The 18,552-nt window shown below is 33.5% G+C and overlaps 1 protein-coding gene across 2 annotated transcripts in view; it reads left to right on the forward strand.

Annotated features, from left to right (window-relative positions):
* The window catches only part of ITPR2 (inositol 1,4,5-trisphosphate receptor type 2), a 507,042-nt gene that overhangs the window by 187,049 nt on the left and 301,441 nt on the right, over positions 1-18,552 (forward strand). For both annotated transcript variants that reach the window (XM_074268787.1, XM_074268789.1), the window contains exons 14-20: positions 2,526-2,667; positions 4,042-4,203; positions 6,007-6,179; positions 14,514-14,633; positions 14,750-14,935; positions 16,357-16,608; positions 17,602-17,746. In XM_074268787.1, the coding sequence (XP_074124888.1) occupies positions 2,526-2,667; positions 4,042-4,203; positions 6,007-6,179; positions 14,514-14,633; positions 14,750-14,935; positions 16,357-16,608; positions 17,602-17,746 (1,180 nt within the window). The remainder of the gene's footprint in view (positions 1-2,525; positions 2,668-4,041; positions 4,204-6,006; positions 6,180-14,513; positions 14,634-14,749; positions 14,936-16,356; positions 16,609-17,601; positions 17,747-18,552) is intronic.

The following is an 18,552-nucleotide window of genomic DNA, read 5'->3' on the forward strand; positions in this document are numbered from 1 at the left end:
GAGTCTCTGGACCTTCTGGATACCATGGCCATTTCTTTGCTGTGGTACATTGACTTTCCTTACTGTGAAAAAGTATTTTCTTTGGTTCGGAAGACTTGAATTCAAATCTAGCCTCTGATATTTGTTATTGTGTGGCCATGAGCAAGTCACTCAAGTTTCCTAGGGCTGCTTTCCCCCTTCTGAGAAATGAGATTAGTTTCAAGGATTTCTGAGCTTCCCTTCAATTTTATATTTCTCATCCTGTGATCACCCACCTTACATAAGTTTTATTTGCAGGATTTCAGGAAGTCCACATGCTTATGAAAGACTGAAAAAAATTGTAATATATTCTTCTGTATGTAGTATGGTGGCTTCAAACCCCATGGTAATTTTAGTTTCTGAGTATATTTAGTCAGGACTACTCCTGCATGTAGATGGCATGCTGCAAAGGAGACTGTTGGATCTGAAATCAAAGGATCTTGATTCAAAAACCATCTTTTGGCTTTACTAGCTATGTGGCTGGTATTTCATGATAAATCACAAAGAAGTTATTCTTCTAAATATAACTATCTTACTTCAATTATCATTTGTGAATGAAAACAATTAACATAGATTTTTTTATAAATATTTTTGAATTTTAATGGTGATCTTCAGTCTGACAAGATCTTTTCAGATGAAAAACTATTAAACACTCTGTTTTATGTAAAGCAACCAGGTAGCTCAGTGATTAGGTCACCAGGCCTGTAATCAGGTAAATGTGAGTTTAAATCTAGCCTCAGCTGTTGACTAACTGTGTCACTTAATCTGTTTGCCTTAGTCCCCTTAAGAAAGAAATAGCAAACTACCATGGCATCTTTGCCATATGGAGCACAAAAAATCAGACATGACTGAACAGTCACATTTTGTGTATTATGCTAAGTGCTAGGGATTCAAATATAAAAATAAGTCTCCGATCTTAAGGTGTTTTTATTCTAATGGAAGATACCAAATATAGGAGTTTTGGTCTAGAGAGTTCGAGATGATCCATAAGTTCTTTCCATGTGCAATGGTAATGTTGATTTAATTATTGTGTGTAACAAGGAGTAGAAAGGAAGAAGGTATGTAGGCAAGGTGCACAGAAATTGGACAAGATAGATGTCTAAGTGATATGGGAAGCATGGTAGATAGATTTTGTAAGCATATAGAAGATTAAGTGAGTTTCTATTCACTACTGGTAATACTAGTGGTATATTGTTTAGGGAAACTTTTCTAATAATTTGTATGATGAACTAAGGATTACTTCTATGTATAAATTATTGAATCCTGTTTCTTTTTTCTTTTTTATGATCTTTTTGTTCAAGTTTTTAAAAATCCAAATTAACTCTAAGATCTTCAAATTTCTTTTATGTTCTCTTCTTAGAAATCAATGTGAATTTGTATTTCTCTCTTTAGAGTTTCTTCTTCCACATTCTAGCTCCTCATTCATTATACTTGTCCTCGATTTTTTTTAAAGGGTATGTATAGATGATTCTATAGTTGAGAATATCTCCTGATGCTTCAGACCTTCTTTAGGAAACAATGACTTAAGATTATATTCTTCCTTTGTCATTGTTTGTAGGATAAATGCTATTCTAAGGCATTTTTAAAAAAACATTTCTTTTGTTAACTGGTTGTAGATATTTGGCTATGTAATTATTGGGTTTTGAATGCTTTTGTTTTAGTATTCCAGGCATTCATTTGTCATAACTTTTCTCTGTAAAGAAATCCCAGTAGCAGCACCCTTGTAAATTATTATTTATTTATTTTTTTGGGGAGGCAATCAAGATTAAGTGACTTGTGCAGAGTCACATAGCTAGTAAGTGTCGGAGGCCAGATTTGAACTTAGGAAGATGATTCTTCGTGACTCTAGAGCAGGTGCTCTATTCACCTTTGTAAATTTAATTAAGGATTTGGTAGAGTCCAGTGAAAAGAACATTGGTGCTAGAGTCAGAGAACCTACTTTTGACACTTGTGTGACTTTGGATAACTCATAACCTTCCTGACCTTTGTTTCTCTTATCCCTATAAAATGAGGTCCTATGGTTAATGATCTATGAGCTATAATTGCTTTTAATGTATAGTTCCTAGTCCTAGGTGATTGAGACAACTCAATCTTTCTGGGCTTAGGGTTCCTCCTCAGCATAATGAGGATTTTTGAACTAGATATTCTGAGGTCCCTTCTAGCTCTTGAGCTATGTTCCATTGGAGATTTCTCTTTTTCTTGAGAATTTTTCTTTTAAGCAAACCACATTTTCTTCAGTTTTACTTGAGCATCTTTAAATCTTTAAATCAAGCACAATCATCTTTTTAATTACTCCTTTTACTCCTAATTTATTCCTACTACTTTTTTAATTACTCCTTTAGAAGCTCTCTACTTTTGCCGACTCAAGAATTTTCATCTTTGCCTACCCTCTTAAACCTTTGGTTTACACTGATTTGGTTTCTATGGTATCAGGAATATCCTTTGTAAGATTATTTCTCTAAATTAAATCTGCCAAACAGTAACACTTCTCCATTTTTTTCCTATAGATTTGTAACAAAGTTACTGGAGGACCTCATTTTCTTTGTTGCTGATGTACCTAATAATGGACAAGATGTTCTGGATGTGGTAGTCACCAAGCCAAATAGAGAAAGGCAAAAATTAATGAGGGAGCAGAACATATTGGCACAAGTGAGTTTTTATATGCAAGATAAAACTAAGCATCAAGGCCAAATCTCCCATTGTGCTGATTGGCTCAATTACTAGATAATTTCCAGGTGCATGAAGATACTTATATTCCTAACTTCTCCACTTCATTCCTTCAGTTCATATGTGTATCTAAATAAAAATGTATGCCTAAAGAAACTAATATAGCATTCATTCTTTTCTCATCTACTAGTTGTTCATAAATGAATTATGTTCCTTTATCATAGTCCATGAATATGAACCTAAGGAAAGCATATAAAAGTGAAGATAGTTAACTTGTGCATGCAATTTTATATAATTTAGAAAAAGAAGACAGTTTTTATATTGCTATCAAGTAAAACTATTTTTTAGTACACTCATAGGTGTAAGGTTTATTTTAGTGAATACAATAAAAAATTGGAAGTGTGATTGCGAAATTCAGTTGGGAGAAAAATAATTTTTACCATTAGTTCTATTATTTTAATTAAATTGATTTTGAGGGCCTATGTGACCTTTTAACATTTCTTCACATGTTTGCTGTTTAATCATTTCAGTTGTGTCTGACTCTTTGTAATCCCATTTGGGATTTTCTTCCAAAGATATTAGAGTGGCTTGCCACTTCTCATTTTTATAGATCAGAAAACTGAGGCAAATAGGGTAAAGTGACTTGTCCAGGCAAGTAAGTGTCTGAAGCCAAATTTGAATTCAGGTCTTCCTGACTCCAGGCCCAGTGTTCTATGCACTGTGCCCCTAAACTTCTTGTTAATACATCTTATCTCAACATCATAGGTATACATAAATTCAGTAGCTTTTGATGTATTATGCTCACATATTATGAATTTGTTTATTTTGCCATCAGGATTACACCTCTTCAGCTAAAATAAAAATCTCTTTTCAAAGTCCTTTCTCCCCATTTACTATCTTTTTAAACAAAGAAAGAAACTGTTCTTTAAATATGTGTGAATATTTTCAGATTAAACATAGAACTTCTTTTATATGATTTCATAGTTAGAGTAGAGAAAATTAGAAATAATGATTTTCATATAGCTTGTAAAGTGAAAATATATTCTAAGTTGTATATATCTTTGTGCATTTTAGAATCATGGGATCACATACATTTTCTGTGTTTGTATTTTTTAAAAGGCCAGTTTCTTTCTTCATTTAGAACAAAAATACATATAAGGCATTTATTAAAATGATGACTTTTGTTATTTGACTATTGAAAATTTTGTGATAGCAATAGAATTGCAGTGCTTAGTGTTATTTATTGAACTTATTGAAATGAACTCAACCTATGTCTAAGAAAGTTCTTTTGATGAAATTTAGTGTGTTTTTTTTCTAATATTTAACATTTTATTTGCTATATTTTATTTTTAATAGGTGTTTGGAATTCTCAAAGCACCCTTTAAGGATAAAGGGGGAGAAGGATCAATGCTAAGACTTGAAGATCTAGGAGATCAGAGATATGCTCCCTATAAGTACATGTTGAGACTCTGTTATCGAGTTCTTAGACATTCTCAGCAAGACTATCGGAAAAATCAGGTTAGACTTTTAGATAATTACTGGTGTTTACTAGGTTTTTCTTACCCCTTTGTCAGGATATAGGCATATCACTCCAAGGCTGTCTTGTGTGCAAAAATTCCAAATTCCTAAATGTAGAAATAATGGATGATTTTCATATTACAAAAAAGATTCTTTGTTTTATGGAAAATTTTACTACAATTCCCTTTAATGTAGTCCCTTAGTGTAGTTAGGACAGGGTTGTTTAATAAATAATGAATTTGCATGTAACTATTTTTTTTTTAAGTCAATTGGGATTTAAGTGACTTGCCCAGGGTCACACAGCCAGGAAATGTTAAGTATCTGAGTCCATATTTGAACTCAGGTCCTACTGACTTCAGGGCTGGTGCTCTATCCACTACACCAACTAGCTTCCCCTTTGCATGTAACTTTTTAGGAATGCCTGTAATAATAAAACCACATATTTATTGTCCTGGGTATCACATGTTATTTCCATTGACTTTCATATTCTAACACATATTATCTAAATTTTTCTTAAATTTGAAGCTTTAGGTTATGAAACACATAGAACAGTAATTTCCTACTTCATAAATTCTGTTAATTACAAATCTTATGCATTAAATTTACTTATTGGGTTTTTTGGGGGGAGGAAGAAAAGAGGAGGTGAAGCAATTGGGGTTAAGTGATTTCTCCAAGGTCGCACAGCTAGTATGTATCAAATGTCTAAAGTCATATATGAACTAAGGTCATCTTGACTCCAGTGTCAGTGATCTCTCCATTGCCTCACCTAGCTGCCCCGATCAAATTTACTAATAAGAAATAATACTTGTGTATTTTTTTTTCCAGAGTAGGATAGTGAAAATTCCGTATACAGGCATGTCTTTTCCAAGGCAACAGTATTTCAGTTATTGGTAGAACTTGAGACTTAAGAATTGGTGAATTTAAGTATAGTTTGCCCAAACATGAAGCTAAAGAGGAGTGAAATGGCAGTGTCTGTGTAATGAGGTAACAAAGATTATGACCAAAGGGCATCTGATTAAGAACTAAAAAGTAATATTATTTTACCCAATACAACTTTTAACAACTTGAAAATACTGCCAGATCCTGATGCTCCTTTCCTAACAGATTGTTTTTTATAGCACATCATCACATACCTACTGAAAACCAAACCAAGCCACAGAGCATTCAAATCTGTATGAGATCTTATATGCAAAATATCAGTTTACACATACATTCCTAAAGATTAGAAACAAAGATCTTGTGTATTCATGAACCCTTTTCACGCCTCTATTAGGCAAAATAGCTGAACAATAAAATTATGCAAAATAATTAATTCATAAATCATAGCAATACTATCACATTCGAGGGAAAGTTAAAAAGACTAACTTTTGGTTCTCCTAAAATAAATAATAATAGTCAATTGAACTAGCAGTTGGATTCATGTCAGTCAATTCTTGAAGTACCTAATCCTATAAAATATTTAATTATATTTGTGTTTTTCCCTGACAAGCATTTAGTAATAAGAAAACTAAACATTATCTTTTATTAAATTTTCCTTTATAATTTAAACTCTGTATCAATAATTTTTTTCTCTATTAAGCTACTTAGTTTTTCAATGCTGCTATCTTTAAAAACATTTTAAGATGATTTTCATTCAATCTGAATAAATTAACCTATAGTAATTATACTTGGCTCCATTTTTAACCATTTGGTTTCTATCACAGTATTGTGCTCCTAGTAAGTGTTTATTTTATTTTATTTTATTTTATTTTGTGGAATTGAACTGCATTAACAGATTCTCCTGGGCCTTTTCTTTTTTGGCAGGAATATATTGCTAAGAACTTCTGTGTCATGCAATCCCAGATTGGCTATGATATTTTGGCAGAGGATACCATCACAGCTTTGTTGCACAACAACCGAAAACTCCTAGAAAAACACATCACAGCAAAAGAAATTGAAACATTTGTTAATTTACTCCGGAGGAACCGTGAGCCAAGGTTTGAAATAGTCCATATAATATGTTATTTTCTTACAGAGATGACTTTTGGTTTTATTTTTAGAATTTATGTTAGAATTATGGCCAACATTCTTCACCTGAGATGAATGAACAATTTTTTTATATGGTATAGTTCAAGCACCTTTGTTCCATGATATTAAACTTCCAGTCAAGAAATGAAATCACTTTAGGATAAGTGAAGTATGTCCTTATCAGAGATAGGCACGGTACAGGAAAGAGAATATCACTAGATCAAAATATTCTTCAGTCAGGTGATATGCAGTGCAATAATATGATTATTCATTCTGAAAACATCAGTATACTGAGACAAATTAGTCAAAGATTACAAAAATATCCTCAAATCCTGAAAATGGTCTGTGATCTTATCAATTTGGTTTTTGGTGCTAAAGAGAACTATTCATTTACAACTGCCTATTGAAAGTGATTCTTCTCTCTATTTTCCCATAAATTTGCCATCGGGACTTCACCCAGTGTGCTAGAGGGCTTTCTTGCTTTTTTCCTGTCTCTGGAAGGGCATGTGGAACAGTCTGTTGATCTTTGTCTTCACCACATGACCAGCCCATCTCCTCTTCCTTCTATATTTTTCCTTGTTGACATCTTTTACTCCTGTTCATTTTTGAAGTTTATCATTGGTAATTTATTGCAACATGCTCCTATGTACCATGTGCCCCTCTATTGCTCTCTTCATATTATTAATTTTTAATTCTTTGAAAGCTTTATATTCTGTGTATCACTGATAGATGTTAACACTTGTAAAATTTTGAAATTTTTAAAAGGGCCCTTTGTTTGCATGAAAAACTTGGCTTTATTAAAGGAATTCTACAGGTTGCTAAGAGCAATCTTGCTTCCTGTTCACCTCTTAGCTGACTGTCCATCTATATTATCTATTCTGAGTAGAGGAGTGAGAGAGAAGCTTTACAGGCTTTTCATTGAAATGCATGACATAATTTGTGCAACAGATGTCATTCATCCATGTGACCTTTTCTAATCTAGGAGGTCAGATCAAAAATCTTTTGAGTGTTTGCAGATCCTTGCAGGAGGCTCTGCAATATTTTATGGCTTGATGCAACCTGTACAAAGACAAAAGTATGTTGGAGAACTTTACTATCCACAGAGAAATTCTCTTGAATTTGGCTTCTGCCCTGCATGTCCTTCATCATAATGCAAAAGACTCTTAGAAAGTACATTCTGACTTTTGATTTTTTGTGGATTATATTAGCACAGTGTTTGGCACATATAGAAAAGTACTTTTTATTCACTCATATTTATGATTTCATAATTGGATAAAAGCCCATTGTGTTGGTTGTTTGTTCTGTGTGAAAAGAAAATTTGATATCATAGAGCAACATGCCAGTTTGAGGGATCTTCTCTAACAAGGTATTTCCCAATCAAGATTTTTTGAAAGACAGAACAGGAATAATCCCATTCAAGGATCACAAGGTCACTGACATTGGTAAGACCACTGCGCCACCTAGCTGCCCCTGCATCTATTTCTTTGAAAAAAATTTTTTTTTAATGATTTTGAAATGGGAATGGGAGCTAACATTCTGTAAAATAAACTTTTAGGTGACATTTTACTCTTTCATATGAAATGCTATTGCATGCTTAACAAACAGTAATTTTTTATAAAGAACTAATCCTCTATCTTTTAGTCAATTGTCAAATGATCAATAATAAGAGTAGCTAGCATTTATATAGTATTTTAAGGTATGCAAAGTGCTTAACAGATATAATCTCATTTTATCTCAAAGCTATGGAAGATAGATGTTTCATAATACAGAGAAATAAACTGAGGCAGAGAGATATTAGGTGACTTGCCTAGAATTACACAATTAAGTGTTGAGGCAGGATTAGATCTTTCTGACTACCTACCCACGCAAATGAATGAAAAAGCATTAGTAGAGCACTTACTATGTGCCAAGTACTGCACTAAGTAATGATGAAACAAGTATGAAAATGGCACTTGTTCTCAAAGAACTTAATTCTAATGTGAGAGAAAATATATAGGGGAATGGTGGCCAGGAAATATTCAGGGAAGTTACAAAGATGATGAGTAGAATAGTAAAGTGATCAACTAATATGCTCTTTCCACAGGCAGCCATAGTGTTGATTTGATGACAGTTCTCAAAGCAAATAAAATCACCAACCATTTATTCAGGGCCTACTACATATCAGACTCTGTAATCCCAATAGCATAAAAAGTGTTGGGAATACAGAGAAAGGCAAAACACAGTATCTATTCCTAAGCATCTCACAGTCTAATGGAGGAGATAATATGCAAGCAACTATGTACAAATGATATAAATAGGGTACATAGAGGTAATCTTATAGGGCAACAGAATTAAGAGGGATTGGGAAAGGATTCTTATAGAAAGTGATTTTAGCTTGGATATGATGAAGAGAGTCATTAGAGATATAAAAAGGGAAAGAAATACAGGCAGGGAGACAGCCAAGAAGAAAGCCTGGAATTGAGAGATGGAGTGCCTCTTGTAAGGAGCCCAGTGTCACTGGATCACAGAATATGTGGGAGCGATTAAAGTAATATATATATATATATATATATATATATATATATATATATATATATATATATATATATATATATATATAATAGGAAATTTAAAAAAAGAGCCAGATTATGAAGGGCTTTAAAAACAAAACAAAAAGTTTTTTATACTGAAAGTAATAGAGAATGATTGGAATTCATTGAATAAGTGGGTTAAGATGGTCAGGATCAATTTGTCTAAGTGAAAGATAGAATGAGGTGGGGAGAGATTTGAATCAGGGAGACTAACCAAAAGGCTACACCAGTATTCTGGAGATGAGGTGATGAGGTTCTCCTCCAGGGTGGTGGCTGTGTGGAGCCTAATTGACAAGATCTGCCAATTGAATGGACGTGGACATGAGTGAGAAGGCAAGGATGACACCAAGTATCTTGGAGAAGGATAACGCCCTCAATAATAGCAGGGAAATTTGAAAGAGATAATTCTGGGGGAAAGACAATGAATTTGATCCTGGGTATATTGATTTTAAGATATTTTTAGGACATCTAGTTAGAGATATCCAAAAGGCATTTGGAAATATGAGTCAGGAAGTCAGGAGAGAGATGAAGAATCATCTGCAAAATGATGATATTTGAATACCTTGGAGCTTATGAAATCACCATGTGAAATTTACAGAAGGAAATGGGAAAATTGAACAGGAGGGAGTCTTGGGGAAGGAGTGAGTATGACCTAGATTAAGATCTAGCAAAGAAGACTGAGAAGTAATGATCAGATTGGAGGAGAATCAGGCTAGTGTAGTGCCACTAAAACCAAGAGAGAAAAGAGAATCAAGAACAGGGTGATTTATCCTGCAAGGCTAGAGAGATGAGATAAAAAAGGATGAGAACTAAGAAAAAGCTTTTAGATTTGATAGTTAAAAGATCATTGGAGGCAAATGATATAGGGAAGCAGCCAGTAGAATGGGAATGATAGAGCAAGCTAAGGGAGAAGATAGCATAGAGTATGATCACTTGTGCATAGGGATGTGTTTGCATTGGCAAAGAGAAAGATTTCCTCTTCACATAAGACAAGGCTGAAGGAGGAAGTAGTAGCAGAAAGCAGTTGAGTGATATAAATTGAAGAGGAGATGAATTAGCTCTTGCCACATAGACTTTTCTTTTTTTGTGAAATATGAGTTAAGATTCTCAACTGAAAGGGTGAAGGGAAGAAGAGGATGGTAGGCTCGAGAAGAGAAAAAGCTTTGACAAAGTAGCTGTGGTTAGTGAGATAGTGAATTGATTAGAAGGTATAATAGAATTGCTTGCCACAGTGAATGAATGCCTGGTTGAATTATGTAATATGAATTTGTAGTGGCCCTGTCAGCATTGTTTGAGTTCTTTTTTTTTCAAGTGTCTTTTAGCAGTATATAATCAAGAACAAAATCAGTGGGTAGTTGAAGTAATTCAGATTGGGGCTTAGCAGGGCATGATCAGTAATAGAACAAGAGCAAGGGACTCAATTCAAGAGAAGAGTTGAATGTCTTCACCAAGGGGAAGATGAAGGAAAGAGTAGAATAAATACAGAGGTACTTATTAGTCTAGGAGTCTGAGAAAGAATTGAGGGGTGGAGGAGAGATTAAAGGTAACAATGATGATGATAAAAAGGGTTAGGAGGTAAAAAATAGGAGAGCAAAAATAACTGATTTTGATCAGATAAAAGAATTTCAGAGTTCATAAACACAGAAGTATAACACTTGTTTGTGGCAAGAAAAACACGACCATTTCTCTTTTTAGCTGATATGAATTGGAGGAGTTGGCTATATGAAAAGAATCAATCAAGGATCTATAAGACTGAGATCAATATGTATGTTGTATGAGGTTAAGAGTTGGGGAGGAGGGGCAACTAGGTGGTGCAGTAATAGAGAACCAGCCCTGAAGTCCGGAGGACCTGAGCTCAACTCTGGTCTCAAACACTTCCTAGCTGTGTGACCTTGGGCCAGTCACTTAACCCCAATTGTCTCAGGGGTAAAAAAGTTGAGAAGGAGTCAGGGACTGGATTTATTGAGAAATAAAGGAGAGTGTTCTCTAAGTCCATAGATAAAAGCTATTAGAATCTTGATTGGGTAATAAATATAGGTTGAATGAACCTCAAAGACAGACAGATTTCTTAGTGATGAATGTAAAATCAGAGCCTAAGAGAGGCAATGGGAAGCAAGGAGTATTCCTATTCTTTCACTTTTTCATGCAGTGCACCTGGGATATGAATGAAAGTACAGTGAGTAGAAAAGCTACCCTTTTCATGGAAGTTGCATAATGATAGGAGAGTGATTGTAAAAGAGTAGTCTAAGAAAGGAAAAGGTTTAAGATGAAAGCAAGTTTGTTCCCTATGGAGCAAAAATTCCAGAGTGCAGTGGGGAGACAGAAAAAGGCTTGGACAATGGTAACAGAGGGTTAAGTGTAGCGAGCTGTCGTCTCCAGAAGCTGCCGGATCGCTCTCTGGGAAGAGATCTGCTGTGTCAACTCAAATCTCTCAGACAGATTCTTCTTCCTGTAGAGAACCGTTGTCTCCAGGCAGTTGCTGTTAACTCTTGTCCAGAGAAGTGACTTCCCTTCCTGCAGACAGCTCCGTCAAGCCTGATGTAGTGCAGAGTCTTCTCCTATCTCTGGAGTGGTGTCCTCTTTTATCCTCCCAGAGAATGGGCGTGATATAATGCAAGGGCTTCTGGGAAGAACCACTTCAACCAATGAGCTTGTTCCTCCCAAGCATGCAAGCTCTTCCTTAGGAATTCACAAGTCAAACTACCAGGAAAGGTCGGAACTAGAGAATTGTTAAGTACCGACTTAGCACTTAGTAAGAACCTATTATCTTATTATCTCATTAGCACTTAGTAAGAACCTAACAGTTAAGAATGCCTGGAATGGGAAGAGCAAATTGGGGGAAGAGTATGTTAAACATTGAAGAATGAATTTAGGAAGGTTAAGATCTTCTTTTTCTTTAAAAAAATTTTTTTAGGGTTTTGGTCTAGTTCTTTTGTGACGTTGTCCCAGAGCATCATCAGGCAATGGTATGTAGCTGGATTAGCGGTGGAAGGGAGGCTTAGAGTTTTGTGAAGCCAAAGAAGTTTCTGGGAGTGCAATGACATTCCCCCCATTGGCACAGGGAGATTAGAGAGTCTTGTCTTTTTCAGGTAGGGCAGAGAAATTGTAGGATCCAGGATAGAATGCCAGGCACAAAATGGAAGCAAGATGAAGGACAGAACCAGCTACATCCAGAAAAGGAACACTGGGAAATGAATGTCAACTGTTATTTTTACCTTCTGAATCCAATTCTTCCTGTGCCACAAAAAATTCGGTTCTACACACATATATTGTATCTAGAATATACTGTAATATATTTAATATATATAAGACTGCTTGCCATCTGGGGGAGGGGGTTGGGGGAAGAAGGGAAAAAATCTGAATAGAAGTAAGTGCAAGGGATAATGTTGTAAAAAATTACCCATGCATATGTACTGTCAAAAAAATGTTATAATTATAAAATAAAATAAAAATTTAAAAAAAAATGGAAGCAAGAAATTAAAAAGAGAGTGGATTACTAGTTCCAAAAAGTACCATGCCTAAGTGGTCAGGTGTAAGGTCAGGTAAGTTAGATCTTTCCTTATGTGGTCAGGGTAGATCTTGTTGAGAAGGTAGAATGACCATAGGCAGTAGGTAAAAAATAGCCAGTGTAAAGATGAATCTACATGGCTCTAGTGAGTGTTGAATAGTGACTTAGTTCTTCCTGGCCATGTTTTCCGGAGGTTCTGTTTGAGGGTGGGGAGGCTGTAAGTAGTAGGGTGGCAAAATATGGTTCATTAATGGACATTATTTGGAAAAGACTGCTTGTTCCCTGCTTAATAACACCTTTGAGGAAAAAATCATTTTATGTATATATGATATGAGTAAAGATTTCCCTTGTACATCAATCCCTTAGTACTCTCAAAATGGTGATCCAGCACAGATCTTCTCTGAAAACATTTGGTCTAGTCTGGCTATTTTTCCCCTTTACCTTCCTCATAAGCACATCCAGTACTGGAATTTAGGATTCAAATATAGTGGTCCTATTTTACTTGATGATGAAAAGTTTGCTATCTAATTTGTGTAGATCTTTTCCATTTATCTTCTATTTGTTATCATCTCTTCATTTTTTCTTTACTCTGTTATTTCATGATATTACAATACATAACTTTTCTATCAAGCTGTTTTTAATCTGGTTTTATTCTTTATTCTAGTGCCGGTTTTGGGGACATTACCTTCCATTTACATTGAATATATGTCTTGTATCTATGTAGCTATTTTTAATGTTGTCTCTTGCATTGGAATATGAGTTCCTTGAGGGCAGAGACCATGTTTTTCCCTTTCTTTTTATTCCTATTTCTTAGTAGAGAGAATGACATATAGTAGGCATTTAAATAATCCTTGTTGACAAGTTTATTACCTAAACCAATCATGCCTTTATTTTCCTTTATTATTATTATTTGTTTTACAAGCAAGCTGATTATGTTAGCTGACTAAAGTACTTTCTGATCTCTTTTTGATCTTTTGGTTGTGGAACTTGATATTTATGCAATTTCTAATGTCCATTTCCCATTTCTTATTGCTGATAATTTTTTTAAATTGTGATGTTTTTAGTTACATATCATTTCTTTTTCTTATTACTACTCTTTCCTCTTACTTTATACAAATTCTAATGTTTTTGACAAACTGGTGATATGACTAAACATAGGCAGCTAATTTAGGAATAACTCCTGTATCAGGAACAAATCTTTGAAAACATACTCTACTTCACTTTTCTGTTATTTGGTGCTCACCATGTTCACTGACTATAATTTTTTCTTGAAGTATGTGTTGATATAAAATCTTGACTTCTCCCATTTATTTTACTTAAATCATGTTTTTTCCAAACATTTCATACATTCTCGCCTTTTCCCACCTTTGGGTTGAAATTACCAAATATTAGATTATATTTTGACTTAATTTGGAGGCTCTTATTAGGTTACTTGCAGAATTTCTGTTTCTTTATATTTAATAACCAATTTTGGCACATAAATTGCAATCATTTTCATGAGAGGCTTTCTACAAATTTTTATTATCAGTACTGCATTTTGAGATTTCCCATGAAACACTGATTATTGTTGCCTTTGATTGTATGATTAAAAACAACTGTGCCAACTTATTTCTTTGTTCTCTCCAAGGGATACCCATGACCATTCATTTCATTAGTTAAAATTCCCTTCTTTCATTTGTACAGAAAATGTCAAAATTGATATTATTCATCTCTTCTGTCAGTAAATCTACTCATTGGTCATTGGATAAGTATATTTATAGATCAACAATAAAAAAACCAACAAAAATTGTGATTCTTAGACCTCTCTGCCCTCTTTCCACCATTTTGCTATTGTTCCTAGAGAAGCACACGATGCAAAGAACTAAAAGGCACTTTCCCCTTGTTTCTTGGTTTTGCTATGCCAAAAAATTACTCCTTCAGTGACCAGCCTATTAGAGGTAATCCTCTTGGTATTTGACTGGATGGTTCCTTAGAAATCTTTTGCTGGGCTATCCTCAAAGCCTTTCTAGAATGGCATAATCTCATAGAGTTTATATTCTAGAATAGTCTTTGAAACTCCAGGATCAGTTCTTTGCCCCCATAATTTAGTAAAGTAGGGTCCAGGATAGTATGCAACCTAAAAAGATTACAAAAGCATACAAGTGTAAAAACGATTTTACTGCAGTTCATAATTCATTAATATAATTCCTTTATGTCTGTTTAACATTATCTGCTTCTTTGATCAGATTTTTGGATTATTTATCAGACTTGTGTGTGTCTAATACCACTGCCATACCAGTAACTCAAGAACTCATCTGTAAATTTATGCTGAGTCCAGGAAATGCTGATATTCTCATTCAAACCAAGTAAGCATTTACAATAGAAATATTCTTCTCAGCTTATTATTCAGGTTTCGAACAGTCCTTATCTCAGCTGTTACCGAAGTTTATTAATAGTTTTATTATTTGTTACTTATTTGAAGGCTGGTTTCCATGCAAATGGACAATCCTTTGGAATGTTCCATCATCTCAGATGATATTGATGATGAAGAAGTCTGGCTTTACTGGATTGACAGCAATAAGGAACCTCATGGCAAAGCTATTCGGCATCTTGCACAAGAAGCTAAAGAAGGCACAAAGGCTGATTTAGAAGTTCTCACCTATTATAGGTCAAGTATTGTAAAAAACTGTAATTCATGATCTCAAATTCGTATTGATAATTTGATCAGACTCAGGGATTAAAAAATTTAAATGAAAATGTTTCAACAATTATTTAAATATCTAACAATTAAGGATTAAGATATTTTAAAAAATTATAAAAAAAATAGAGGTCAGTGGATATGGAATATTTTAAAACTTTTAAAGACAAAATTTATTATTTTGCATGATTTTTTCTGCTCACTAAAAAGTTTGAAATATTTTAAAAAACAAGTTTTGTTTTTTTTTAAGTGAATATAGATTGTTTTTAGTCTCACTTTATTTGCATTCTTTAAAGATTCCAAGAATTCATACCTACGTTACTTCTAATACCACAAATGTTGAAGCAATAAGGAAGGGAACATGAAACCAAAAGGAGACAGTAATGGCCTCTCCTACTTTATTTTACTTTACTCGCATTAACAGTCTATGATCCCTGACTATTTGAAGGGCTTCAATATTTTACCTTCTGCCCCCATATATTCCAATAGCCATTCCTTTTGCCTGGAATAATAATAACTGGTTTATACAATGCCTTAAAGTTTTCAAAGCATTTTATATATAAGTACTCTTGAGCCTCACAAAAATCTCTGAGGTAGGTATGATGGCAATGTACAGATGAGGAAATTGGTTTGTTCATTTGGCCCACAAATATCTATGAAGTACTTGTGATTTGCTATCCTGGTTACTGGGGATGCAAAAGCCAAAATGAAATGGAACTTGAAACTTAACACTTTGTTAGAGGAAAAAATAGTACAAAAATAAATGAGTGTGTGTGTGTGTGTGTGTTTAGAAATGGGTGGGTTATTGGTAGCCGAAGTATAAGGGGTATAAGTATAAGTATAGATCTTTCTGACTATATTTCCAGGACCTTTTCCTTTGTACCTTATTATAGTTCTTTTGGAATGAAATATTTTCTATTCCACATTTCTGATTTATAACCTTGTTTCAAGATTTTATAGCTACTTTTCTTTTGCATTCTCCTCAAATTATCTTGAATTTACAATTTCATCTTTATATCTACAGCATTTAGCATGGTGCTTTGCGTTAAGATGCTTAATATATGCTTGCTTGAATTATTGTTGAATTCATTGACATTTCACTTACAATTGAAATAATTCAATTCTCTTATTATTTTTACTTGGAAATTATAGAGATTTACAATTCAGCTAAGGGTTTGGACTAGACAGAATTAGGAATGTTACAAAATGGGGTAGATTATTGAGGAATGGTATATTTTAACACACTGATTTTAAGATACCTATTCAATTAAAATTACCTAACTGGAAGATGGTTATTATGGACCTGAAATGAGAAATGCTAACATATGCTAATATGTTTAAGGAATTCTAATGTGATGAATCAAAACACTGTAATGGTTAATATTTTTTAGATATCAATTGAACCTTTTTGCAAGAATGTGCTTGGATCGTCAATATTTAGCCATAAACCAGATTTCTAACCAGCTTTCAGTAGATTTGATATTACGCTGTATGTCAGATGAAAGCCTGCCATATGATCTTCGAGCCTCTTTTTGTCGCCTTATGCTTCACATGCACGTAGACAGAGATCCTCAAGAATCAGTAGTACCTGTTCGCTATGCAAGACTTTGGACAGAAATACCTACCAAGATTACAATACATGAGTAAGTCTAATAAACTTCGCCAAATCTTCAGTACCTGTAACTGATGAAAATTTCATGAAAAGTATTTTTTTTTCTGATTCAGATTATTAACCTTACATATTCAAACATGTTAAATTTTTTTGGTTAAAATCACTATAATTTTTTGAATTGATATGATTTATTTTTACATCACCTATTTTTGAATAAATCTATTATCCCTTCCCTTTTCCAGAGAGCAATCTTATATTAAAGTATAAAATCATGACAAAAAAGGCAGTGTACAAACCTGAGCAGCTTGTCAAAAAAGTCTCATAGTTTAAAGCATTCTATACCCATGGGCTCCTGCCTCTGCAAAAAGGCAAGGATAGGGGCCTTTTTATGTCTCTTTTTGGGGCCAAGCTTGATTATTAAAATTTTGTATCATTCTATTTTGATTGTTTTGTTATTCTTCCCATTTACACTGTTTAGCCATTATATATGTTGTTCTTCTCTGTTTCTCTTTGAAGCAAATCATATTAGTCTTTCCATATTTCATAGTATTCATAGTTTCCTATAGCATAGTAATATTTTATTATATTTATATAGTACAACTTATTTAGCTGAACCTGTATGTTTTGTTTATAGTTCTTTGGTACCACACAGAGTGCTACTGTTAATATTTCAATTTATATCAGACATTTCTTTTTATCACTGATTTCCTTTGGAGGTATAATGGAATAGTAGGGTCAAAAAGTATCTATGGATAATTCTCTCATCTTTGATAAAGATTGTTTTTCATAAACATGTGTTATTAAAGTGGGTAGAGAAAGAAAAGAAATGGAAGAAATTTTCTAGAAAATAAATTGAAAAATTCAGTCTTGTTTAAAATGGAAACTACACAAAAGCCATTTTCCACACTTTTACTTTAATCTGAAATAACAGACAAAGCTGAGTGTATATTTGTGTACTTTAAAATCTGTCTACAATTAATGTTTGAAACAACGTAATTTTAATTCCCTTTGTCGATCTTTGCAGATATGATTCCATTACAGACTCTTCAAGAAATGATATGAAGAGGAAATTTGCACTGACAATGGAGTTTGTTGAAGAATACTTGAAAGAGGTTGTAAACCAACCATTTCCTTTTGGGGATAAAGAGAAAAACAAGCTTACATTTGAGGTACTTTATACTTCATCACATTAAAAAAGGAATCAATACATGACCTTTTGGAAAGAGGGTGGTTAGGTGAGAGAATTAAAAAGGTGATGAAAAATGATGATTTGAGGCTTTCATTTGTTTTTGATTAAATTCATATTCATACCAATTATTTATTTCTTTTGTTTTTGATTCCATTCTTGTATCTTGCTGGCTTATGGCCATCACAATAATTTTATGATTCACCTTCATTAGGCATTCTTTGCATTAATGTGCAAAGGTTATTTTTATATACAGATCACTGTAATTTAACAGTTTTCTATATAGCTGTAGCAATAGATTGTTTTCCTTTTCATAGTGAATTAAATTTTATTTATGCTTTGCCATATTATATGACAACATTGGGGCAAAGTCAGAGAAGTTCTTAACTCACTGGATCTTTGTTCCATTGTGTTTTATCTGCTTGATAACAGAGTAGCACAGGAAGTAATATTTTCTGATCAAAAGCAATAGTCTGTATTTCTTTTAAATGAAAGTTCTTGAGTTCTTTTTATTTCATTGACATAGCAATTTATTAAAAGACTGGCCTAAATGGGTTAATGCACCTCAAAAATGAAAATAATTACTTTTAAAATTTATCTAATCAACCTGAACTTGCCTCACAAATTCTTATCTATTTTCTTACTTTTACAGTAAATTGACTTCATTCTGACAAATCCACATTTAGGGGGATCCAAATTTTAGCTTTAGTATGGAATATTTTATACTAGTCCTTAAAGAATGAGAATTATTTTAAAAATAATGAATATATATGTATATGTGTGTATATA

Source organism: Sminthopsis crassicaudata, chromosome 5, assembly GCF_048593235.1.
Source record: "Sminthopsis crassicaudata isolate SCR6 chromosome 5, ASM4859323v1, whole genome shotgun sequence".
NCBI lineage: Eukaryota > Metazoa > Chordata > Mammalia > Dasyuromorphia > Dasyuridae > Sminthopsis > Sminthopsis crassicaudata.